At 52.2% G+C, this 26,723-nt stretch overlaps 1 protein-coding gene across 1 annotated transcript in view; it reads left to right on the top strand.

Moving 5' to 3' along the window:
- The window catches only part of Tcf7l1 (transcription factor 7 like 1), a 112,162-nt gene extending 86,156 nt beyond the window's left edge, over positions 1-26,006 (top strand). The window contains exons 4-12 of the mRNA XM_076832855.2: positions 8,111-8,194; positions 19,363-19,495; positions 20,324-20,426; positions 20,565-20,648; positions 21,720-21,863; positions 22,484-22,643; positions 22,722-22,829; positions 23,484-23,559; positions 24,687-26,006. Coding sequence (XP_076688970.1) covers positions 8,111-8,194; positions 19,363-19,495; positions 20,324-20,426; positions 20,565-20,648; positions 21,720-21,863; positions 22,484-22,643; positions 22,722-22,829; positions 23,484-23,559; positions 24,687-25,120 — 1,326 coding nt within the window. The 3' untranslated portion in view covers positions 25,121-26,006. The remainder of the gene's footprint in view (positions 1-8,110; positions 8,195-19,362; positions 19,496-20,323; positions 20,427-20,564; positions 20,649-21,719; positions 21,864-22,483; positions 22,644-22,721; positions 22,830-23,483; positions 23,560-24,686) is intronic.
- Positions 26,007-26,723: the final 717 nt, after the last annotated feature.

The raw sequence follows: 26,723 nt of genomic DNA, 5'->3' as shown, positions 1-26,723 counted from the left end.
GGACCTGGCTGTGGGAGTAAGCTCTTTCCTGCGGAACCTTACCAAGACCTCTCAAAACCTCCTGCACACACCTTAGACCTCACTGCCCCTCACAGCTAGAAATGAGTCCCACGACTCTGTCCACCCAAGAGCAAAGAGACACGGGCTCGGGAGGTCAGCCGGGTTCACTGCAGCCAAGGCTGGGAATACCCACACAGGGCTCTGGAGTGAATCGCGGCGTGAAGCAGGCGCCATGAAGCCCTCACCCTGAATGAGGCTGCTCAGCAGGAACCGCCATGGCAGGGCTCACCTAGTGGAGCCTGTACACAGGCCAGAGGACAGGGCCTGGAGCTCCAGGCACAGAAATGAGGAGCCAAGAACAGGTTGGAAGCCCAGGGCTCTGCTCCAGGGGGGCCCTGGTCAGGGCCACTGGGCTGGCCCTGCCCATGCTTGAGGCAGTTTACCTCTGCTCCTGCCAGAAAAATGCCCCTGGCCAAGTGTCAGCTCTCCCCAGGACCTGGGGTCCCCACAGCAGGTGCAGTGAGCAGCTCCTCCCCCGACTCTGCCTTCCCTTGATTTTGTTTGTTCATTTTTTGTTTTTTCTTTCTTTTTTTTTTTTTTTTTTTTTGCTTCAAGACAGGGTTTGGGGCTGTGTTGTTTTGAGAATCTGTTGCTAAGGCTTTCCCTTCACACCCCTGGGTGGGACCCCTTCCCACCAAGCCCCACAGAAGAGGGAGAGCCCTGCAGAAAGTGCAGTAACAAACTTGACTGCTCTTGAGTGATCATGCAGTCTTGCCCTTTCTTTTTTTTTTTTTTTTTTTTTTTGCTGTTCTTTTCTCCCTCTTCTTCCTTTTTCTGCTGTGTTGTGTGAGCTGGCCTCAAACTCCTGGGCTCCAGCAATCCTCCTGCCTCAGCCTCCCAAGCAGCTGGGAAAAGAAAGTAGCTGCTGGTTTACCTGTTCCTCAAGAGCTCACTAGGTGCCCCCTGCCCTGCAGCCTGTCCCCTCCAGTGTGATTGACACTTGGAGATACCGCCTGCCCACTGTACCGCCTCCTTCCCAGGTCCTCCTCCGTAGGCGGCCATGGGGTCTAGGCCCTGCCTGTAGGTAGGTAAAACACCCCATTTTGAAGATGAGCCAGTGGAGTCCAAGGAGGCCAGAGGGGCTGGGACTCTGGTCATCCTCTGTCCTACCTCACTGAAAACTGTTCCTGAGGAGCAGCCCATTTTTTAAAAAACCTCTGTCAAGTTCTGGTAGGCAAAATTTCCTGGTTCTCTGGAGCTGGAGGAGAATAGTGTGAGGTAACTTGGAGGAAAAGGGGGTGGTGTGGAGAGAGGCAGAGTGTACAGGGCTGATCGGCCTCTGGGGGCCAGGCCTATCCTACCTATGTGTTGTTGTTTGCTGTCTTCTGAGTTGACGACTCAGAGGTGAAATGATTTTGGAGCCCTCTGCCACCAGTGCATGGAGCGGGCAGAGCATCAACTTAAAAAAAAAAAATGTTGAGGGCTGGGTTGTGGCTCAGTGGTAGAGCTCTTGCCTGGCATGTGTGGGGCACTGGGCTTGATTCTTAACACCACATATAAACAAACAAATAAATAAAAGTCCGTCAATAACTAATAAAAATATTTTTTAAAAACACTGTTGAGCCAGATGCAGTGGCCCACGCCTGTAATCCCAGCAAAACAGGGTCTCACTAAATTGCTTGTTAAATTAAGTGTCTTGTTAAATTGCTAAAGCTGAGCTGGGTGTGGTGGCATACACTTGTAATCCTGGTGGTTTAGGGAGGCTGAGGCAGGAGGATCAAAGGTTCAAAGCCAGCCTCAGCAATTTAGCAAAGTCCTAAGCAACTTAGTGAGACTCTGTCTCAAACTAAGGGGAAAAAAAATTTTTTTTTTTTTTTTGAGGGCTGGGGAGGTAGCTCAATGGTAAAGTGCCCCTGGATTCAATCCTTGGAACCAAAAAAAAAAAAAAAAAATGACTAAATGTCGTGATGAGGGATAAACCACCAGTTTATTGATTTGAAACCTGCAGAAGTGTGACTCTAAATAACTGCAGTAAATTGTGTCTGTCATGTTAACTTCAAAAGCAGCTTATGATGGAGCAGGAGGCTTTTCAATTGGACGTATTTGTAAGGACTGTCTGGTCAGAAACTTGAGAAACCCAACTTCTAGTGAGGTGGCCTGTGGGATTAGGTGCGGCCACCTTCCTGCACATGCTGAAACTACTCTTTTTATAAGAAAGCAAGGGACTAAGGATGAAGCACAGTGTAGAGCGACGGAGACCCCGGGTTCCCTCCCAGGGCCACAAAAACAAAATGAGACAGTGGAGGCCTGCTTTGTGGTCCTGCTCTCCAGGTGTTCCGGCTGATCTGCCTTGTTGGGGACTCAGTCCTCCTAAATCTTATGTATAATTAATTATAATGCACCAGTTAAAAATAGGGAAAATATGCCTTTTGGGTGGGGGGGGTGGAATCTCAATTTTTTCGCTCTTGGAGAGGCTTTCGTTGCCCTGCTGCTGGGCTAATTGCACCATGTTAGTGTGTTTTCGGCTGTTGGGCCAGGTCTGATGTCCTTCCATTTCCGCAGAAGGCAAATGATCTTGCCCCAACGGCAGGCGGAGGCGGGCAGAACCAGGCTGAGGGCGCCCGCGCTGCCTCTGCAGATTCTCCGTGGTACGAGGCTGCCCGAGGACACCCTGCTCAGCCCACCTCTAAGGGGGCGCAGCTCGAGGTGGGACAGCACCCTGGGAACCCCGTGGCCAGCCAGATCCCAGCGCCCCGAGGTGTGGGAGCAGAAGGTGGAGCCTGGCGGGGGTCAGCTCTGGACTGCTAGGGAGTTTGGGGCTTTAATCCCTTGACCTCAGAATCCAACCAGGGAGAGCCTTAAGCAGGGAGGAGATCAGGCTGGTTAGGATTTCAGAGCCAAAACTCTTGTAGGTGTTTGGAAAACCTTTGAGAATCAATTAGCTTCCCAACTGGCAAGATGGAGAACAAGGGAAATGTGCGTGTTTCTTCATATGTTTCCATTTATAATAGGATTCTTTCTTTTTGTTAAAATTGCCTTTGGCCGGGCATGGTGGTGCATAATCCCAGTGACCCAGGAGGCTGGGGGATCACAATTAGAAACCAGCCTTAGCAACTTAGTGAGACCCTGTCTCAAAATGAAAAATTAAAAGGGAGCGCATTTTACATATTTTTAATAAGCGCATTATAGTTGTACATAATAATGGGATTTGTTACAAATAGTATACATGCACACAATATAACAATGTAATTTGGTTAATATTGTCCCCCAGTACCTCCATTTCCCTCACTTCCTCTGCAGCACTGATCTCCTTTCTGTTTTCATGAGATTCCCGCCACGTCCTTTTTCCTCTCTACCTTCCGCATGAGAGAAAACATATCACCCTCCACTTTCCATTTGACTGATTTTACTTAACATGTTTTTAAGTTCCATCCATTTCCTGCAAATGATATAATTTCATTTTTCTTTTTTTATAGAATTTATTTTAGTTGTAGATGGACACAATACCTTTATTTTATTTATTTTTATGTGGTGCTGAGGATTGAACCCAGGGCCTCACATGTGCTCCACCACTGAGCCACAACCCCAGCCCCTCCATTTTTCTTTACAACTGAGTAAAACTCCACTGTGTACACAGGCCACATTTTCCTTTATCCACTCATCTGCTGATGGACGCCGGCCGAGGCTGATTATGAAAGGTGCTGCTGTAAACATGGGCTGCGGATATCACTGCAGTGTGGTGACCTCTGTTCTTCAGGATAAACCAAGGACTGGCACCTCTGGTGATATGGTGGTTCCGTGCCTAGTCTTTTGAGGAACCTCCATTCTGATTCCCATAGCTGTTGTACCAAGTACAGTCCCACCAACAGGTTAAGTGTCTTTTCCCCATGTCCTCCCCAGCACAAACTCTGCCTGTGCTCTTGACAACTGCCACTCTGTCAGATGAAGTCTCAGTGCAGTTCTGGTTCGAGTTTCCCTGGTTGCTAATGATGCCGGACATTGTTTCATGTATCTGTTGGTCATTCGTATTTCTTCTTTTGAGAAGTGTCTGTTTAGCTCATTCACTGAGAGGTGATCTGGTGAAGTTGTCTGAGTCTGTATGTTTCCTGATATTCCTCAAGAGCAGAGCGTCTGAATGTCATTGTGGGGAGACATGGGCCTGTGGGGCTGGGGATTGTAGCCTTGCTGTGGTGTGCCAGGCCCAAGCATCCTCTCAGGAAGTCAGGGGTCCTCACTTCCCTACTCAAGGGGCTCCGGCTTCTTAGGTCTCTGGAGTCACTCACTGTTTACCACTGGGAACCACAGAGGCAGAAAGGACCTGTCACCTAAACTTGCCAAGTCCCATCATCTGTTACTGAAGCACAAAAACGTGTGAGCCTGGAAAGCAGGCCCTGGGGCTGTGGTGTCACACCTGGGGACATTTTGCTGCTTTCCTCGCTCCTCACCACAGCAGCATCCCATTTGGAGCCTTGCTATGGATTCTGTGACTTGAGCTTTGTTTCCTCGGGTCCTGGGTCCGCTCAGAGGGCTTTCTCTGAGAACAGAATGTGAGTGTCCCCAGAGCCCTGTGGGTCCTGCCCCTGGGAGCAAGCTTGGGGCGTGGTGGGTCAGCAGGGACAGGTCCTGTCCTCCCTGCACCCGGGAGCGGGAGGGTTAACCTGTGCGCTGTGGCAGGTCACCTCTGTACAGGGCATGCTGGGACTTCCTCCCAGCTGTTTTACATCATGAAGATTTGTGTGCTGGGGAAATTCCAGGGCACAGCTGCAATTAATCTGCTGCTGGGTCTCCAGGCGGAGCTGGTCTTGGAGGATGATTCTCCACCTCCCTGCTGGAGAGGGGCTCAGGTCTTTAGGGCAAACATCCTTCAGAGGGTCCCTTCCCCAGGCCCGAGTCAAGCGGAAACAGCCCACCTGGCCTAGTGCTTGTCCAAGGAGGACTCCGGGGAGGAGCCCGAGGACAGAAGGGGACGCGGAGCAATGAGGAAATGAGGAGCAGCACCCTCTGCCTAGTGGGCCAAACCACACCGACAGCAGCATTTGACACAGATGTCACCAAAAGACTTGTTCACCCTAAGTTAGGAATGTGGAGGTGAAAACCTCCTCCAGTCTGTGCATCATCCCCCAGCATTGTGCAAGAAGCTTGTGGCCAGTGGGGCCTCCCTGGGTGCCCCAGAGGTGCTCCAGCGTGGGAAACCCATCAGCCGTCCAGCTCCCCCGAGAGCCGGGGAGACCACAGGACTACTTTGGTGGCTGCTGAGAGAATTCAACTTTTCCAGTGAAAATAGGAACAGAATCAGCCTTCCTTAAAAGGTAAAGATGTGATCAGACCCTGGCCTCACGTCCTAAGCCACCGTCCAGAGCCCTAGCCCCTCGGGACCTGCCCCCACCTGTCTATCACACACCTGGTGGCAGGCTGTGCAGCCTGTGAGTCCAGGCTGGCCATGCCTGACTCTTGTCCCCTTTCTCCTTCCCAAGTTAAGAATCTTTATCTCATGTGCAGCACCCCAGAGGCTGCTGCCCAGGCTCTGCATTCTAGTGGGACTCCCAGGAGGGAGACGACCTGCCCGCAGGGTACTCCCCTCGCCGTGTGGGGAAGCTGGCCAGGAGCCAAGCCTGCAGGAACCAGTTGCATGGACACCCAAGGGCTCAGAGGACTCAGCACCTTTCCTTTGGCCACATTCCGTTACTGGGCAAAGAATCTGAGTTCAGCCTCGTGTCACTTAATCCCCAAGGACAGGAGCAATAGCCCCGTGAATGAGGGGCTGACCTTCGTGAGAATCACCAGCAGAGGGAGCTTCATCTCCTGGCCTTGGATGGGCCTAACCTAGGACCTCAGAACAGCCCCGCCACCCGGGCATCCTCACCTGAGGTGGGAGGTGCAGTGAGCACTGCCACTCCTGTTGCTCAGATGGTGGTCCTGGGGCGCTCACCACCCCTGCAGTGCACCTCTCCTCGGCTGCAAGACCTCCCGTCCTACAGGTCACCGCACCCCACCCCAGCATGCATTACAAACCCTTGAAAAGGCACAGTGGTGATCGGGGAGAGCAACAGTCCTCCACACTGCTAACCCAGGACACGTCCTCTCCGCATGCCACCCCAGAGCCAACACTGCTGTCTTCCCACACTGGGGAACACACTCTTCAGTGGTGGGCAAGGCTTCAGATTGTCACCCACCCTGTAGGCTCCTGGGACTCGGGTACACTCAGTATGTGAGTCTGGACCCGAGGGGAGAAGAGGCTGGGGTGGTCTCCTCCCCCCAAAGTTCAAGACCCCGCATTAGGTGGGTGAGACACCAAGCACATGGCAAGCAACCCAAGATCCTAGCTATTGCCAGAGCCCTTTACCATTAGGTGCGTGTTCACACACGTGTGTGTGCCTGACATCCCAGAGCCTGGCAGACAAACCCCATGGGTCTCAGGGAATCGGCATAGCCTCCCTGCCCAGGGGACCTTTGGCAACGTCCCCGTGACGTCTTTGGCTGTCACACTGGGCAGGAGGCTACCACCCTCCAGTAGGTGGAGGCCGAAGCTCTACTCATGTTTCAGCACTGTCGCCTACGGCAGAGGACTACCCAGCCCAACGCCAGTGGTGCCAAGGCTGAGAAACCCAGCACTGCCACCAGCGTCTCTCAAGACCCCAAGCCCTAGCTCCGTCCTAAACTGATCTCAGACTCCCTGAGCCACTCCTGTGACCTGGCTTGTGGCCTGAGGGCTCCCTTCCCCTGTCTCATGCTGGCAGTCTGGACCTTCTCTAACACGGATGTTGGATGGTTGCTTCCAGGATGCGCTAGCACACAGTTGGTCCTTGGCAAAAGCTCTGGTGGCCTTGAGCATAAGCTCTGGTGACCTCGAGCATCCCCACAGAATGCTGGTGCCTGCATGTCCCCTCACGTCTGGGTGGCAGCAAGAAAGCTGAGAGAGCCCAGCAAAGCAAAGAAAGCGTTGGGGTGGGCATCGGTGCTGTGAAGAGTGTGGGGTCTGGAGTCTGCCCCTGCCCCAAACTGATGTGTGAACGGGCTTTGAAAATCGCAAATGAGGCACTGGCACCGTTCGCTGGGGAGATTTAACTACTGATGACAGTATTTGTCCAGTGCCTTCGCCTTGCCATGAGCATTGCAATCCCAGTTAATTTGTCCAGAAAGTGTGGACTCTGAGTAGGGCAAGGTGGGCTGGGTGGGAAGGAGGAAGAAGATGGTCAGCAGGAAGTGGGGATTGGGCTGGACTCCCTGTGCAGGGCTCCTAGGGCCCAGCCTCTGTGCCCACCCCACAGGTTTCCTGAAATTTCCTGGAGTCACCACTTCTTGTCAGAGCTTCCGTTCTCCAGGTGGCTTTGAGAACCCTGCAGGGAGGCTGCCTTGCTGGGCTGCTGCCCCAGGCTACCTGTCCTGGTGGAAGAGGACATCTACTGAAGGCCTCCCTCCTGCCAGGCACTGTGCTTAGCCCCCACACTGTCCCTCCCGCACAACCTGCGTCAGGGACAACAGCTCCCCTTCAGATGAAGGAATAGGCTCCAAGTCGCACCAAAGGTGGACAGAGGAGAAGCCCCAGGTGGCTCTTCTCAGGGACCCTGCCTGCTGCCCGCTCTTTGCTCCAGCCCAGGCCAAGGCTGCACCACCCCAAGTGGAAGGAGACTTTCCCTGGAATAGAGCACTGTGTACACGCATGTGTGTGTGCACATGTGCACGTGTGTGGGTTTGTATAGGGTATTTACTGCTGGGTTTGAGTGTTTTGCAGTGACACAAGGTGGGCAGGTACTGGTGATCTTTTTAAGGGTGAGAAAACCAAAAAAAGCTCAGCAAGCTCGTGGAGGGTCGAGAACCCCCGTGGGCTGCGAGTTTAGCAGGTGGTTTTATTCATTTGTTCACCAGCTACTTCTGCTGAGTTTTTTCTTCGGGAGCATTGGATGAAGCTGCAAGAGATGGGAACAGGCCGGCAGGATGGCCACCTGGGGCCTCTGCTCCTCAATGGGACCGGCTTGTCCCATGACTGAAGCAGAGAGGGCTGGGAGCTGGGATGCATGGCCTCCTGCACCACAGGGACCCCACCACAGGGCTGCTTCTTTCTCACTGGGCACCTCCCTCACCAGCTGTATTATCTTTCCTCCCCATGCAGTACCTGCACATGAAATGGCCCCTCCTCGATGTGCCCCCCAGTACCACAGTCAAGGACACCAGGTCGCCATCTCCTGCACACTTGGTAAGTTCATTCCACCCTAAAACACTAAAGGGGCCCCCAGTCCTCATCCAGTCCCCTTCTCCCCTGCAGCTCCGGGAAGCTGACGGGGGCTCACTGAGCTTCCTCCAGTGCGGGGGCACAGTGGGGCTGACAGTGAGGTCGTGTCCTCTCCATGCCCTTGCACTGTGATTGGCATACCGATGGGCCCCCGCTGCTCACCTGGCTCCTCGCTGCTCACCTGGCTCCTCGGAGATATCTGTCTCAGATCCTTGCCGCTGCGCTGGATCCCGCAGCTAGGTCACATGGGCAAGGGGGTCCTTTCTGGCCTATTGCATCTCAATCAGAACCGCCTAGGCTTCTTCTCAAAACCACTGCAGGAAATGATTCACTAAGATGTGTGCACAAAAGCTCAGTGGGGTCCAGTCTAAGCAGGTTTCAGCTCCTCAGGAGATGCGGGGGCTGGTATCCAGGGCAGAGCAGATGCTGAGCCTCATCCTTACCCTGCCATTCCCACATTTGAGCTCCTTGAGTCCAGGCTCCCCACCATCAGCCAGAGGTGGGCCTCCACACACTGAGTCCCAGAACCTCAGAGGTGCAGCCAGGGACCTGCTCTGCCTCCATGTGGCCATGGTACAGATTGGAGACCAGGGCTTCGACACCATCCCGTGCTAGCTGTGAGGCAAGGTGACAGGTGGTGTTCGGGAAATCTCATCTCGGAAAAAGACACATGAAAGTAGAGCACCTTACATAAGGAACCCCATGCCCATCTACCACAGAGTGCCTCAAAGCAAACTCAGGCACCGTCCTTCCTCTCACAGGACAGGTTAGGATGCGCTGCTAATCCTCCCTCATCAAAGTCAGTCAGCCTGAGAGAGGATGGATATACAGAGAATGGAATGGTGGCACTGTGAGCCTGTGCAGCTTCCAGCCCTCCGGGACAGCCTGCAGTATCAGAGCCCAGCAGTCCCCCTGTCCTGGTAGCATCTGCATCTGGGTCAGGGATCTGTGTAGGGCCAGTGAGCAACCCAAACAGCCCTGGCATGCCCACCCTGGTGGCAGAGCAGCCCATTGAAAAGCTCTGGCCCCAGCTGGCCCCAGAGTCCCTCTTGGGGTGATGAGCGTGAGGTTCGGCTGCCCTCTAGTGGCCGGAGTGGCCTCAGTGGAGGACTCCACCCCATCTACCCACCCACTGACTTTCCCCCTGCCCAGCCATCCTGCCTCCACCTGCCCCCAGTCCCCTGCTGCAGATCTGAGACTTCGGGGCCTGTTCTTCACTCTTCTGTCCACCTAAGGTCTCTCGGCATGTTGTCGCTCCTTGGCTTCACTTATTTCTTCTTTCTGGGGATTGGACCCAGGAGTGCTGAGCCACATCCCTAGCCCTTTTTATTTTTTATTTTGGGACAGGTTTCCACTAAGTTGCTTACGGCTTCACTGAGTTACCCAGGCTGGTCTTGAACTTGCCAATGCTCCTCTCTCAGCCTCCTGAGTCACTGAGATTACCAGTGCACCACCATGCCTGGCTCTGGGTGCTTTTAAGAGGACACAATTTCCCTTTAAAAACTGACACATGGGCTCCGGGTTTCCCATCCTTCCTATTGCACAGAACAACCCATCTCTGAAACATCAAGGCTTGTGCTGTGTCCCGCCCTGCCGCTGTGAGCAAGAGGCTGTTCCCTCCAGTCCTTGCCACCTTCCCTGGCTGTGTGTTTTCTCTGGGCACTGCTGCACCCTGGCTCAGCCCTGCCCCTGCCAGCTGAGTCCCGCCCCCTCCTGCTTTCAGTGGTGGCATCTGAGAGTGCTGGCTCCCCTCTGCGCTTTTCATTGCCCCCGAGACGCTGTGTCATTCTCCCATCAGTTCCTGACTTTTCTAGGCTTTCGTTTCCTTTCTAGATCCTTTGCCTCCAGTAAATCAGCTCCTCACCACTAACTGTCTCAGGGTAAGTCAGAAAAATACATGAAACTCCTGAACCTTCCAAAGATTCTACCCCCGAGGTTGCAGCTGCACACACCTGTCCGCTGCAGAGTGAGCTCTGCTGACAGCAGTGCCCCACCAGCTGCAGAGGGGACCTCATTTTGACTGAGAGCAGAAAAGCACCAACTGTTAATGGGTGTTGCACTGTGGTCAGGCCTAGCAGTGAAGCATCCCTCAAAGCCCATGGAGCTCGGGACCTGAGGGCCTTTGCGGGAGGGGGACCCCAGTGTTACCTTGGGACTTTGTGCATGGAGCTTTAGAGTGAGAGCCGCACACTCCCAGGGTGTGTGCATGGGAGGAGGATACGGGCCAGGCTGGAAACACAGCAGGCTTTAAGCCTGCCCCACCACTTTCCTGGGCAGCTTCAGGCATATGGCATCACCGCTCTTTGCCTCGGTTTCCTCATCTACTAAGGGGGGCTAGAGGGACCCCTCCAGAGCTGTTGTGCAAAGTGAGTGTCCTAATGAGCTCAGCTTCAGCCGCACAGAGTAGGTCCATCCCCAGCGCTTGCTCCCACATGGCGCGCCACTGCCAGCAGACTAGACTGCCACTGTAGTGTTAAGAAATCCATCCAAAAGGGAATGAGCAATTAAAAATCCTGGTTAATTAGCTAAACTAAGAGGTAATGCTTGCCTGAATTAGGCACCAGAACAAATGGACAGACAGCAAAGGTAACAGAGATAATGAGCCCATAGAATTCAGCTCTGATCCCCCAAGGACAGGATTTAATTGGTCTGGGGTGGGGCTGGTGTCCTAGGGTTTTAAGCTCCCCAGGGAATCCTAAGGGATCCTCTGGGGCAGCCAGAACTGAGACTCTGCAGGGATTGCTCTTTGCAGGTGGAAGCAGAGTGGAGGGAGGCCCTGAGGCACCCCAGCCTCCTGGGCAGGCCTCTGGGAGATGGCAGGTTGGACCCTGGATGGTTTAGAGAAATTAGACACTGGATGATGGGAATTTGCTAGAGAATCAGGGGTAAAATGGTTTAATAAGAGGTCTGACCTGGGAAGGAGGCAGATGAGGAAAACTGTCAGGTTCCCAGGGAGGATGCGTGGGTCATGTGGGGTGTCCATGAGGACTTGTGCACGAACCAGCCATTACCCAGAGGGCAGCTGGAGTTCAGTCACTGCTTCTTGTATTTCTACTATTTTAGGCAGCTTTGAAAACCCAGGAACAAGGATATTTCATAAGTAACTATTTCCAGTACAGGATCACTAACCTCGCTGCTCACAGTTTATCCACCCTGTGGACAGACCCTGGCTGCTTCGGGTGCTGTCCCCTGCTCCCTCCACTCCCTCCCTGGAGCACTGTGCCTGGCCAGGCCTTGCCAACACAGACCCTTCCAGCATATAGCCACACCCAACAGAGACCACGTCAGGCTCAGTTACCGACTCTGCACCTGTCAGGTTGTCCAGTGAAGGGAGGGCTGTGTTCTGGAGGCCAGTGCCCCAGTACACCCTCTCCCCCCAGCCCTCGGGTCCTTCCTCCCTTTGGTTCACAGCCAGGTGGCCATGGGCCGTCCTGGGCAGTCCCCAAAGCCTGACAGCCTTCCGGCATTTTGCCCTGTCCTTTTCCCAGCCCAAAAGGTGTTGAGGTGGTCTCTGGGCCACAGGTCACACCCACGATCTGCCAGGTGACTGTCCAGCCATTCCCTGGGTGTTCTCTGCAGAATACACTGTCTCCCTTTTTTTGCCATAAGAATAGGCTGAGAATTTCCAAATCTTCAAGTTCTGGTTCCTTCTTGAATAAAAACTCCTTCAATTTATCTTTCTCTCACGCTTTACTGCTAAGTGAGGAAGAAAAACCAAGCCACACCTTCAGCACGTTGCTTAGAAAACCCCCTCTGCTAAGTTCTCAAATCCATCACTCAGAGCTCTACCTGTTACACCAGAACACAGTACCCTTCCAGCCAGGTCCTGGCCACTGTGGAGCCAGTGTCACCAGAGTCCTGCCAGTGTCCAACAGCGTGTCCTGCTTCTGTTTCTGAAGCCCCACTAGACACACCTGCCACTTCCATGTTTCCCTCAACAGTCAACTTAAGACACATACCCAGCCCTTTTTATCTTTATGTGGCGGTGAGGTTTGAACCCAGTGCCTCACACATGCTAGGCGAGCGCTCTACCTCAGAGCCGTTCTGTGCTTTTTTGAGTAAAAAGAACATAACAAAAAAAAAAAAAAAATTATAAGAACCAATTAATTCTAGGTTGAAAATTGGGGTTGGGGTGTCATTCATTATACCTTTTTTTTAATTTTTTTTTTTTAGAGAGAGAGAAAGAGAATTTTTTTTTTTTTTTTTTTTTAGTATTTATTTTTCAGTTCTCGGCGGACACAACATCTTTGTATGTGGTGCTGAGGATCGAACCCGGGCCGCATGCATGCCAGGCAAGCGTGCTACCGCTTGAGCCACATCCCCAGCCCCGATTATACTTTTTTGTATTTTCCAAAAAATGTTTTTGGAAATCTTTGCAGAATTTATAAATTGTCAGCTATTTCCTTGACAAGTGTTGTGTAACAAATGATTCCATGGCTTGCAATGACAAGTGCTTTTTTCCCCCCACCCCCTAATTTTTTGTTGTTGTTCTTGGGTACCTGGGATTGATCTCAGGGGCATTCCACCACTGAGCCATATTCCCAGCCCTATTTTGTATTTCATTTAGAGACAGTGTCTCACTGAGTTGCTTAGTGCCTCACTTTTGCTGAGGCTGGCTTTGAACTTGTGACCCTCCTGTCTCAGCCTCCAGAGCCGCTGGGATGACAGTCGTGCACCACAATGCCAGCTCTTATTTTTGTATTGGTGCATTAGAGTTGTACATAATGTTGTACATAATGGGATATGTTGTTACATATTTATACATGCACACAATACAACAATAAAATTTGTCAAATATCTCTCCCCACAATTCCAACAAGCATTTCTGTTTCTGGTGTATGAGTCAGCGGAGTGGCTCTTATAGGGTAAGAATGAGGTTCAGCTTTCCTCCACGTGGCTTCCAAACCCGGAACCAGTGTCTGCCCCTTCTCATGTGGCAGACACACAAGAAGGAAAGCATCTTTAACACCTCCTGTCACCTGCTCATGTTCCCCTGGTCAGAGTGTTACTGCTGTTGACCGGTGACGAGTCCTTGCTTCCCCAATGTTGAAGAATAACACCAGAGAAGCACGCTGAGGCAAGGTCAGAGTGGAAAATTAGAAGTTTATTAAAGGACAGCAGAAAAGACTTCTCCTCCCAGAGGAAGAAGGGGACCCAAGAGGTGGAATCCCGTTGAAGGGCGAATGTGTTCCCCTTTTTATAGTTTTTGGTGATGGAATGTAGGTGGGAAGGTCCAGAAGGGTTGGGACACAGGTGGGCCAAAGAAGTAATCTGGGCACTTCCCAGTCAAGTGTGCTGTTCATTAACATTTCTTTGGGATGGCTATCTTCAAATCTGTTGGGGGCTGTTTCCTGGGCTTCATTAACATTCCAAGAGTTGCTCAACATGGCCTCCATTTTAGATTTCACTCGATATTAGACCTGATTTACCTAACTACACTGACTACCTAACTTTAAATCTGGCTTCAAGAGCACGTCGTAAGACAGCCTAATATCAATGGCAAGGGAAGGAAGGGTTATAAATAAATCTCAAACTGTCACTCGTGTCACCACATCTTGATTTATCAATCTCCTTCAGCATTTAGAATTCTTTCTGGAACATTCTCTGAACAGTAATAAGTTATTACAGATATCAATAATGTTGCTCATTTACTTTCTGCCAAATTTTAGTGTCTTCAGCAAGATCAAGATTAGAGCTACCACTGCCATTCCTCGGCACTAGGAAGACCTTCTGGCAGTATCTCAGGTCCTTCTGCACCAAACAGGGACTCACCCTCTTGAGCAGGTGTTGGAACCAGCACAGAGGGGCTCCTTAGGCCAAAGATCTGGGCCCCCACCCCTGAGGCTGCTGATGGAAGCAGGTGTGGCCTGAGAACAGGGTCGGAGACACTCTCTGCAATTCCAGCTTGGCTTCTAGGACAGTGGCCCTGTCTTCAGCAGCCACCAGAATCTTCTAGAGAGCTCAGTAACACACACCTCCACCTGGTGGAGTACTGGCCTGCATGAGCAGGGGCCTGGACTTGGAGCCCTTGACTGCAGTGCGCACACTCTCCTGGGCTCCACTCTTGGAGTTTAATTCAGTCGGTCTGGGTGGGACGGGACCTGGGAATTGGCATTCCAGTAAGTCCGGGTGGTGCAGCTGCTGTTGGCTGGGGACAACTCAGAACCTCCTGTAGGGCAATTGTCTGCAATGGCTCCATTTCAGTGTGGGAGTATCACTGGGTGGTTCTCAGAAGCAGAGCGCAGAGCTTCCAGTCACACTGCTGGCTGCCAAGCCCGTGCCTGACCCTCCCTAAGGAACACATCTCCCCTCCTCAGCTCCCGCCATGAGACCAGCGCAGCCTGGCATGCAGTTCTCAAATTAGACATGCGCTGGCCTTTCCCTTCAAAAACTGTACCCCGTGCTGGAGGGGCTGGCACACCTGTGACCCCAGCTACTCTGGATTCTGAGGAAGGAGGGTAGAAGGTTTGGGGCCAGCTGGACGACTCAGCAGGACCTTGTCTCAAAAAGCAAGAAGGGCTAGGAATGGAGCACAATGGTAGAGGCCCCTGGCTTCAATCCCAGTACTGATAAATATATATTTATAATTTCTTAAGAACAAAGACATTATCTTAACATGAACACAGTACAGTTTCAGAATCAAGAAAGACACGCTAACATTTCCCCTTACCTACCCACGCACTGCCAGGTAGACTGGGAGGTCGACCTGTGTCAGCCGTGGTATGGTGTCTGGCCAGGCTCCTGCGCTACAGTGGACAGTGTCTTTGTTCTCAGCACAGTTCCTTATCCTCCCCTGCCTTTCTTGACTTTCTTGGTTTTCGAGAGGTATGGGCCAGCCATCTTGCAGAGTACCCCTCCCCGGGCCTTGCTGAGTCTCCGCCCACTCCTACTCAGGCCATGCTTTCTGGCCAGGAGCAGCAATGGCTATGTTGTGCCCTGTCCTGCCCTGCCCATCCGTCCAGAGGGGGAGATGTTGGCCTCATGCTTGGTTAGGGGTGCGACTTCTCTGCAGTGCTGTCTTCTCCTTGGTGATGAGCAAGTGCTTGCAGCACACTGAGGCCCTGGGTCAACTGACATCGGTGACTTTTCACCCAGTCCTTCTCTTAGTTTCTACTACTGAGCTTTGGCCCCTCTGAAATTCTTATTCACATCTCCCAGCTCATTAATCTCTGCATACAGCAGAATTGACGTTGTGGAAAATAAAATTTGTGCCACTGGTCACACTGATGAAGAAGCTGGAGGCCAACCATGGTGGCCATGCCTGTGATCCCAGCCACCCAGGAGGCTGAGGCAGGAGGATCACAAGTTCAAGGCCAGCCTAGGCAAGTGAGACCCTGTCTCACAATAAAAACAAAAAGGGGTGAGAGTGTGGCTCAGTGGCAAGCGCACACCCCACACACCCCTGGGGGGGGGGAGAAGAGAACATCATCTCAGCTGGTAGTGGAAGACTGGCTGTGAGGGGACAGACGTCTTCATCTGGTAGAGCCACCAGTCCACTGGCCTATGTCCCCCAAGTAGGCTACTGTCGAGCCCATGGCTTCCTTGTGAGGCTTCCACCTTCGACACACCCTTTTACCTCTGATCTCTGGAGCTGGGTTAAGAGAAAAGCACAGGCCCTTCAGGCGGCTTTGTGGAGGCCTCCCAGTAGGCTGCTGAAGGGGGGCAGGCAGCAGGTCAGGGTGGCCCGGACCCCTGCGCAGTCATCTTTCCTTTGGCTTCAGAGTAAGTCCTGAGGGGTGGGAAAGGGCCACGTCCCTGGGAGCCAGGGATTTAAAGAACTTTGGCTTGGATAGTTCTAAATACAGATGAACTGGACCACAGATGCCTGGACCAGATTAGTTGTCCCTCATGACTTAAGGAATAAACTGGGTCCCAGATGGCATTAAAGCACTCTCTCTGGGCACAAAGATCTGGACTGGGCCACAAGCTCACTAGGAAAGTGTGTATTCCTGCCCCTCGGCCTGAGTTCACGCTGTGGATGTCCTGCCCCTGGGGGCAGCTGAGCAGGCACAGGGCAGGACCTTCACTGTGAGAGGAGTCCTGGCTTATCTGCCTCCCGCCTCTCCTAGCTCACTCTCCGGACCCTGGCGACACCTAGCGGGGAGCGGTGGTAACTCAGCCTATGGGTGAGCCTACCTGGGCCTCAGGCTTGCTAAGAGTCGGCCAGGGCTAGTGCTGTTTGCCACAGCTGCCAAGAACCAGCTCAACCGCATGTGATGCTGCAAAGTGCTCAGGATGAGCTGGATAAGTGTCAAGCACCATGGGTGGGCGGTCTCAACAGCAGGAGGTACCAAAATGATGAGCAGATTAAATGGTGATTGTGTTTTCTAAATGTGCTTTCTAATGTAGCTTATAGTTCTTAGAAAATTTGTGTTATTCAATACTTTGAGTTTTTTATATTCTTTTTTACTCTTTTAATTTTTCCCTTTTCTTATATATTATCATATATATACATATATATATTAGTTGTAGATGGACACCATACCTTTATTTTATTTATTTTTATGTGGTGCTGTGAGGATTGAACCCAGTGCCTCACACGTGCTAGGGAAGTGCGCCACTATCAGCTACAACTCCAGCCCCTTTCAATATATTTTTATTTGTGCATTACAATTGTACATGATGGGGGCTGGGGATGTGGCTCAAGCGGTAGCACGCTCGCCCGGCATGCGTGCGGCCCGGGTTCGATCCTCAACACCACATACAAACGAAGATGTTGTGTCCGCCGAAAACTAAAAAATAAATATTAAAAATTCTATCTCTCTCTCTCTCACTCACTCTCACTCTCTCTTTAAAAAAAAAAAAAAAAAACAATTGTACATGATGGTGGGATTTGTTGTTACATGCACACAATATAACAATACAGTTTGGCCAACATTATCAAAGTATATGTTTTTAGGTAATAAAGTAAAATAGGAAAATATAGACATGAAAATAATTTAAGAATCACTCATGGGCTGGGGTTGTGGCTCAGTAGTAGAGCACTTGCCTAGCATGGGTGAGGCACTGGGTCTAATCAGCACTAATAAAAGAATAAAGGTAAATTCTTTTAAAAAATAAAAACCACTGAGTTCTATCTCCAACATAACTACTGTTCACATTTTGATGTGTTACTATTTAAGTTTTTTGTTGTTGTTATTGTTTTTTTTTTTTGTTTTTGTACTGGGGATTGAACCCAGAGATGCTTTATCACTCATATCCCCAGACTTATTTATTTATTTTTTTTCTTTGAGGCAGGGTCTCACTAAGTGGCTGAGAGTCTGGCTTCGAACTTGTGATCCTCCTACATCAGGCTCCTGAGTCAATGGAATTACGAGGGTGCACCCCACACCCACTAATCTTTTTTTAAAGTGATAATTTATGTATTTTTTTAACTGTCACCTGTAATGCCAGCAACTCATGAGGCCGAGACATGAGGATCTCAAGTTTGAGGTCAGCCTCTACAATTTAGTAAGGCTCAGTGGCAGATCACTTAAGTGCTCAAGGCCCCAGGTTCACTTTTATCACTTAATATTTTTATTTTTTAGTTTTCGGCGGACACAACATCTTTGTTTGTATGTGGTGCTGAGGATCGAACCCGGGCCACATGCATGCCAGGCGAGCGCGCTACCACTTGAGCCACATCCCCAGCCCTTATCACTTACTTTCTGTCTGGGAATTCTGCTGCATTTTTTTACACCAAAATCATTCTTTTGACCAAGTTGTTTCCAAGAAACCCAAATACATCATTTAGATGCATTGAGTTCCTAGAAAGTGATCCTAGAATTATTTTTTATACTTTCCTTTGTGTTATATGTTCTTGTGTGTAGAGACATTGACAACAACCAATAAGTGAACAGGTGACAACAGTAGGAAAAAAATGTTTTAAACTGTTGTGCAGCATCACATGAGCCCACCCCAGGGGACAGGAAGTTGTTGAGGGGAAGGTGGAGGGTGTTCCCACCAGCAGGTCCTGTGCCCGCCCCCTGGTGAGTGTTCTCTGCGGTTGTCCGTGCATGGGCGCCTAGGGAATGCACAGGTGTTTGCATTATGTGCAAACACATATATAAATAATAAAGGAATAAAGGCTTAGAATCCACAATCAAAGATTCAGACATGCAGAACAGCTGTCTAGAGTTCTAGCCCCAGGGCTACCTCCAGATTGTCTCTTTTACAAATCTCTTTTGTAAAAAACTCCTCCACTTATAACTTGTTCACCTTTAAATAAATAAAAGAAAAAGAAAAAACTGAATGTTGCTGGGTACAGTGGCCATGCCTATATTCCAGTGACTCAAGGCTGAGGCTGGAGAATTGCAAATTTAAGGCCAGCCTCAGCCACTTAGTGAGACCCTGTCTCAAAATAAAAAGTAAGCCAGGCTCATGGCTCATGCCTGTAATCCCACCAGCTCAGGAGGCTGAGACAGGAGGATCATGAGTTCAAAGCCAGCCTCAGCAAAAATCAAGGCTCTAAGCAATTCAGTGAGACCCTGTCTCTAAATAAAATACAAAAAAAGGGGGAGGGGCTGGGGATGTCGCTCAGTGGTCCAGTGCATGCCCCTGAATTTAATCCCTGCTACCAAAAAAGTCAAAAGGACTGGGCATATAGCTCAGTGGTAAAGCAGCCTGGGTTCACTCCCCACTACCAATAGATAACTGTCCCTTCTCCCTGACAGATGTTTGCATGGGTTCTTGGGAGGCCGATGGTGTGGGGAAAAGCACTCTGGTTTGGCAGAGCCACATAGTGCGAGGGGAGGCCCACTTCTATTGCTTGCTTGCTCTGTGCCTGGGTCTAGTCACCTAACCTTCCTGATCTGTTTCCTCGGGTCGGGGTGATACAGCTTCTTGCCAGGTGGGACAAGGACTGGAGCCCTTTCAGAGTTACTGAGATTACCCAGCACCCTCAATAACTGAGCCACCAACATATAGCGTCATATAGTATGTGGGAAGGGGTGAAGATGGGTGCTTTGGGCAAGGTCTCTCAGGGAGGGTGTGACCCCCTCTCATCCTGTGGCTTCCTCCTCTCCAAGGCTGTGGTGAGGACTGAATGGAATGTCACAGGGAAATACCTGGCATGCACTCTACTTAGGAAATAACAACTGGCTCACTCCCAGCTCGCAGGCAGCTGGTCCCAGTCTCTCTTCTTTGTCTTTCAGTCTAATAAAGTCCCTGTTGTTCAGCACCCGCATCATATGCACCCGTTGACGCCCCTCATCACCTACAGCAGGGACCACTTCTCCCCTGGCTCCCCTCCCACGCACCTCTCCCCGGAGATTGATCCAAAGACAGGTGAGGTGTCGGTACACAGGTAGCGCTCTGATGGGCTTTTTCTTTGGGGACATTGTAGCTTCAAATGAGGCAGACCTTCATTCAATTGGTGTCCCCAGCTTGCAGGAGTCTCATGACCCACCCGCTCCTTTAGCCTGCTGTGCTTTCTCCTGGGCTGTCCTCGGGCCATCTTAGGACACAAGGCCTGGCCCCACAGTGAATATCTGGGTTGCTAGGTCAAAGTCCAGCCAGCTGAAGGCTCTGACTCCCTGAACCACAACCTGTGCCTAGTCTGGGAGCATTCAGGTAGAATCACCTGAAACAGTAAGGTGAGGCGCAGGAAGGAGTCACCCAGGGAGCCACAGGCGACAGTCATGGCTCAAAGCAGGTTTGGATCCACCTTGGGAGAAATAGTGATTCCTAAAGTTGCAGATAATGAGGGCAAATGTGGAATCAAAATCCAGAGTTTAGGGCTAGGGTGTGGCTACCTCAAGGAAAGCCTTGGATCCAATCCCCAGCTCCACACACCCAAGCGAAAAAGAAATCCAAAGTTTATTTCTCTGGAAATGAGGCAGAGTTTCTAAAAGTCAGTTAACTGATGACTCGGGATGTCAGGGCTTTCTGTCAGGACTTCCTGGTACCCTTAAAGATGCTGGTCGTGTCCTTCCAGTGGGAAACTACTGCGGCCCAGAGACTGGACCCAGGAGATACAGAGCAGATGAGTCAGCCCCAGCTGGCTGGCCAAGGGGAGGGAGCAGCCCAGCGCAATGGAGGGGAGGGGTGTTCCTGATGCTTTTTGAGCTTCCGGGGTGGGTGAAGCCAGTCTGACACATGGCTCTTGGGAAGCAGGAATCCCCCGGCCCCCTCACCCATCGGAGCTCTCACCATATTACCCGCTGTCTCCTGGAGCTGTCGGACAAATCCCCCACCCCCTCGGCTGGCTCGTCCCACAGTAAGGAAAGCTGCGGCCTTCTTACCCTCATCCTCTCCACAGACCTCCTTGCTCCTGCCCTGTGCCTCCCCTAGCCCATCACCCCCGCATGAACTTTACCAAGAGCTGAGCAGATGTCCTTGTCCCTGGCCCCTGCAGGCAAGGACAGCCCATGTACTCCCTTCCTCCCGGTGGCTTTCGGCACCCGTACCCTGCCCTCGCCATGAATGCCTCCATGTCCAGGTGAGTCCTAGGCTGGGCCTCGAGCTGGAAGCGACGTCAGTGCCTCCCCTGAACAGGCCCAGCCTTCACTTGTCAGCTGATGAGAAAGGCCTGGGGCCACCCCCAACTCCGCTCTTTCTTGGACAGCCTGCCTCGAGCTCCCTCTCCAGCCCCAGGAGGTGGAAGCCACAGGTTTATTGGCTCCCATCTCTCTGAGAATCTCACAGCCCCGGCCCCCTACCCTCCTGCCTTGAGATTCCTTTTTCTTGAGATGATGTCAGGAGACCATAAAAGGCAATTTCTGTCCCACTGGTCATTCTACCTGGCTACCTGGTAATGGGTCCTCCAATGGTGGAGGGAGTACTACCCACACAGGAGGCTGTGCCCCGCCCACTGTACCACCCAGGGGGGAGCCTGCTCCTGCTCCCTGCCCTTTGCACAATCCAGGGCGGAACCTGCTCCTGTTCCCAGCTCTCTGCACAACCCAGGCAGAGCCTGCTCCTGCGCCCCACCCTCCTACAACCCAGGGCGGAGTCAGCCCCTTCTGCACTTCCCCCCTTTGCACAACCCAGGGCGGAGTCAGCCCCTCCTGAACAACCCAGGGTGGAGTCAGTTCCTCCTGCACCCTGCCCTCTGATCCCACACAACTTTTGCTTTTTGTTTGTTTTTAGTACCAGGGATTGAACCCAGGGGTGCTTGAACACAGAGCCACATCCCAGTCCTTTCGGTTTTTTATTTTGAGACAATGTTTCCCTAAGTTGCTTAAGGGCCTCAGGAGGTTGCTGAGGCTGGCTTTGAACTCATGATAGTCTCTGGGTTTACAGGCCTGCACCACCACACTGGGCAACTTCTTTGTTTTTCAACCCACCTGTGTCCAGCACCAGATTTGGCTGACCTGTGTGTTGGGACAGGGGAGTGTCATTAGGTATTCCCAAACCTAATTTTCCAGAAGACAACCAGTGCGCTTCCACTCTCCATCTTCCACTCTGCCCAGCAGGGGTTGTTCATGCCACTGCCCTGGGGAAGAAGCCACTGGTTGCCCAAGTGGCATGCTCACCTGTGTTCCTGTCTTTGCTTTCCCCGGGTGCACAGCCTGGTCTCCAGCCGGTTCTCCCCTCATATGGTGGCTCCCGCCCATCCTGGCCTGCCCACCTCAGGGATCCCCCACCCAGCCATTGTCTCCCCCATTGTGAAGCAGGAACCAGCAGCCACCCGCCTGAGCCCCGCAGCCAGTGCGTAAGTGACAGCAGCCTGGGTGGGGAATGACTTTGTTTCCCTCTTGGTGTCACCCTGTCCAGCAACCCAGGGCCTCCCTTGGGACTGTCTCCTTCATCATCTGTGTTCCCTTCCTTCAAGACTGCCTGCACCTCTTATCACATAAAGGAAAGTGGTGCAGACAGGTTCTAGAGGCTGAAAGAGGCCCCAGTGTGGTTTTTAGCTTCCCTTCCCCGCCCTCTTGTGCCCACATTTGTGAGGCTATAAGAGCAGACAGTATATTCAAGAACTCCTGGCATCAGCAATGGCAGAGCTGAGGAGCAGAGGCCCCTCCTTCCCAGGGCTGGAAAGCCAGAGGGGAAGTGTGCTGGCAGGAGAGTCCCACTTCTGCCCAGAGGGCCCCACCTGGGAGGCAGCAGCTCTCCCCATCCTCTGTTCCTTTGCCAGGAGATCATCAGGTGGACTTGCAGAGAATGTGGTATTGGGGTTATTCGGAGGTTGGGAACTGTGGGAGGAAGATGCTCAGGGGCTGCAGCAGCCGTGGGTGACAGAAATTAGCATCCAAGCTGCTCTCTGTGCTGGCAGGGCTGGGGAGCCGGACTCAGGTAAGGGTGCTAACCTGCAGCTGCCTGCCTCCCTAGGAAATCCCCAGTCACCGTGAAGAAGGAGGAGGAGAAGAAGCCCCATGTGAAGAAGCCTCTGAATGCCTTCATGCTGTACATGAAGGAGATGAGGGCCAAGGTGGTGGCTGAGTGTACCCTGAAGGAAAGCGCAGCCATCAACCAAATCCTGGGAAGAAAGGTAAGACCTGCCCTGCCCTAGGCGGCCTGGGCCAGGCCCTGTGGGCTCGGATCACATCTCTGGCCCTCTCTCCTTCAGTGGCACAACCTGTCTCGAGAAGAACAGGCCAAGTACTATGAGCTGGCACGGAAGGAACGGCATCTTCACTCCCAGCTCTACCCAACCTGGTCAGCCCGGGACAACTATGTGAGTGCCCTCACTGTGCAGGGAGACACTCAAACCCCAGGAGCAGCATCTGCAGGAGGCAGAGAGAAGAAAAGTGACTTTCCGTATTGAGGACTCTTAAGACAAGGGAGAAGATCCCATTTCTCTAAAAATCAGAAAGCTGTTTTAATTGTCAGAAGGTCCACGAGATAGCCTGAGGACAAACTTAAGTTTGTGCCCTTCCCATTTGAACTGGACTCCACCTGTGATTTCTACCACTGGGCACAGTGCTGGCTCTGCAGCAAGAGGGTCTCCAGACACGAGCTCCTCATACAGGTCTGAGACCCGTGTGTGGGCCTCAGAGAGGTCTGTACACTTCCTCAAGCTGGACAGACTTTTGTATGTTCATTCCTTTTGGCTTTTTTTTGTGTGTGTGGTAAGAGGATTCATAGCTAAGTCAGATTTTCAGAGGCAACTGGGACCCTTCTAAAGAGACTGAGGACCACTGTTCTAGGGACAGAGATGGAAAAACCACCTGGAGGAGCAGGGGTCAAGGCCATCCAAGAATGATGGGTGCTCCCCTGAGTGGGAAGGAGGGCAGGTCCCCTCCCCCCACACACTTCCCTGACCTGAACTCCTCTGCCAGGCTGCTCTTATTCTGTCCTGACTCAGCTCTTCTTCTGCCATATTTTTCAGGGTAAGAAAAAGAAGAGGAAGAGAGAAAAGCAGCTGTCTCAGGCACAGTCGCAGCAGCAAGTGCAGGAGGCAGATGGTGAGTCCTGGGACTTTGTCTCTTCAAAGCCCAGGCACTTTTCAGGTCAGCTGAGTGGCATCTTGGGGGCGAGGTTCTAGGGTTGGTGCAGAAGGCAAAAATGAACGTGGTTGAAATCACCCTGGAAATGCCCTCAGGAAGACAGCACGGCACAGACTGCCACGCCACTCATCAGCAGACCCAGTAGATCTGGGCTGCCTCCCACATTTCTCTGGCTGCACACCAGAAGAAACAGTTTGGTTTCAGAGCCACTTAGTGATTTTTAACCCAAAATATCACCTAGCACAGAGAAGCTTCCCCTGTGAAAGTATTTAGCCACACTCCTCTCGTGTTCCTGCCAGTACAAGCGTACAATGGCTTTCAATATCCACAGTGCTTTGGTCTCCCTCTTCTTCCTTCTTCCTTCCCTTCCCCTTGTCTATATGATTTCCGTGCCCATGTGCTCAGGGGTGCACGTATGGGCAGGCTACACAGATGACTTGACCACTCACGTGCCATGCTTCTCAGCAAGTGCACACCACCTTCAATTGCACCAAAACCAAATGGAGTGGCAATGCCTCCCGGAAGCCACAGGAAGGAGATGGCTCCCCTGAGCTATCCCTGCAGGTCTGGCTGGGCCTTTGTCCGCCCTGGCATCGCCGTCTCTGAACTGTGAGTTCCTAGTCTGGACAGCCTGGACTATGATTGCAGCTTCTCACCACAAGCATTCCTGTTTCCAAACTACCATTGTCCCACAGTGTCAGTGGGACTAGGTTTCAAGGACCAGCCTGCCACCTCCACTCTGCAGATACTTAGGTCCCTCATGACACAGACGCAGGAGCACCTGGTGTAAAACAGCCCACACACATCCTCCTGTACGCTTTATATAGTCTCTAGGTGACCTGGGACACCTAGCAAGTCCACTGCCCTGTAAATGCTGCACTGTTCAGGGAGCAGGGCAGAGGAGAAGGGTCTACGTGCTAGGTGCGGTGCAGAACTTTCCTGTGTATTTCCTGTGCACCGTTGGTTGAGCCCACAGATGCGGAGCCTGGGGAACCAGAGGGCCAGCTGCAGGTGCATAGCTGGCTGGCACCTCAGCCTCTACCCACCCAGGCCACTGCTGCTCATGCTCTCGCCTTTCTTCCTAGGTGCTCTGGTCTCCAAGAGTAAGAAGCCGTGCATCCAGTACCTGCCTCCCGAGAAGCCCTGCGACAGCCCTGCCTCTTCCCATGGCAGCATGCTGGACTCCCCTGCAACCCCATCCGCAGCCTTGGCTTCACCAGCTGCCCCTGCGGCCACCCACTCAGAGCAGGCCCAGCCCCTCTCCCTCACCACCAAGCCTGAGACCCGGGCCCAGCTGGCTCTCCATTCGGCAGCCTTCCTTTCTGCGAAGGCTGCAGCCAGCTCCTCTGGCCAGATGGGCAGCCAGCCGCCCCTCTTGTCCCGGCCCCTGCCCCTGGGGTCCATGCCTGCGGCTCTGCTGACCTCTCCCCCATCCTTCCCTGCCACACTCCACGCCCACCAGGCCCTCCCTGTACTACAGGCCCAGCCTCTCTCCTTGGTCACTAAGTCTGCCCACTAAGCTTTCCTGTGACTCATCGAGGAGAAACAACTCAAAAGAAAAACAAGGAAACTTTATTGGTCAATATTTGACCACTCTGGACTGTTCAGTAGAGTGACTGGTACCAACAGCACTTTACGTTTTATAGGTGTAACCAGTAGCCGACCTTCAGGCTTTTTTAAAAAACAAACAAAACAAACAAAAAAAAAAAGAACTTCACAAGAAAGAACTCCTTAGTAGTGTTGCTCTCCTGTGTTGCGGTGGGTGCGCTGGGCAGAAGCTGCCCTCCACTGCCTCTTTCTGCTCCTCGCTGTCCACACTCTCCTCACCTCCGTGTCCGGACATTCCCATGGTTGCCAGTGCCCGGAGGGCTCGCCCAGGTCCTCCATCTCGACCATCCTGCCTCTCCCGTTGCCCAGCCCATGATCTCGTCACAAGCTCAGCCCGCAGTCGCTCTCCCCACCCTCTAGTAGTGCTGGTACCGTGTGCCATCACAAGCTCAGCCTACAGTCGCTCTCCCATCCTCTACCAGGGCTGGGACCATGTGCCATCACAAGCTCAGCCTGCAGTTGCATTCTCAAGTAGGGCTGGGACCATGGGCCTGATCTGTTTGCATCAGCACCCCCACTCCCACCCTGGGGCTTGGCACTGCAGAGCCCCCACCACCCCCACAGCCGGGGGAAGGAGCGCCACTGAGACGTCCCCACCCCTGCACTGAACGAGACTGCAGGTGCCTGCCACTTCCCAGGAAGAGGTCCCTGTCCGTTGTCCCCCCCAACCCCTCGGCCCAGCTGCTGTCACCTGGGCCCTCGCCAGCACAATCTGCCAAAGCCAGAAGACCCTCTGCCCTCCCCGTCACCTCACGTGCTTTCTCTGTGTGTATTTCATTTTGTTTTTATGGGTTTTGGAGCAATTTAAACTCCCTGTTGTTTATTTTCACAAAAGAAAATAAAATTGCAGTTGCAAGACCTTCTGAGTGTCCCTCTTCCTTCCGTGGAATGGAGCCTCCATCAAACCATGCTATATTCACACATCCCTGTTGGAACAGAATCAATCCTAACAGGATTGGAACATCAACCTGCCTCCAGTCCCAAATGCACATGGGCCAAGCTGTGGTGTCGTGGATATTGACTGGGCTCTTCCAGTTCACAGTGGACCTCGACCCATCTGCCACCAGGAGGACTTCTGCCTGTGCTTCTGCAGTTCCCAGTGTGCTTGCTTCCCAGGGTATCACTGTGGCTAATATTTTGGGGAATAGCTTTTTTTTTTTAAGAGAGAGAGTGAGAGAGAGAGAATTTTAATATTTATTTTTTTACTATTTGGCGGACACAACATCTTTGTCTGTATGTGGTGCTGAGGATCAAGCCCGGGCCGCACGCATGCCAGGCGAGCGCGCTACTGCTTGAGCCACATCCCCAGCCCCTGGGGAATAGCTTTATTGAAATTTAATTCATCTATTCAAAGTTACAATTCACCAATTTAACACAGTGAACAGGGCTGGGGTGGAGCTCAGGGCAGAGCACTTACCTAGAATGCGAGACACCCTGAGTTCGATCCCCAGAATCACAAGAAAAAAAATTGAACAATTTTAATGTTTTTTAGTATGTTGAGTATGGAGTATTTT

This window comes from Callospermophilus lateralis, chromosome 14, assembly GCF_048772815.1.
Source record: "Callospermophilus lateralis isolate mCalLat2 chromosome 14, mCalLat2.hap1, whole genome shotgun sequence".
NCBI lineage: Eukaryota > Metazoa > Chordata > Mammalia > Rodentia > Sciuridae > Callospermophilus > Callospermophilus lateralis.
This window is presented reverse-complemented; position numbering and strand designations above follow the sequence as displayed.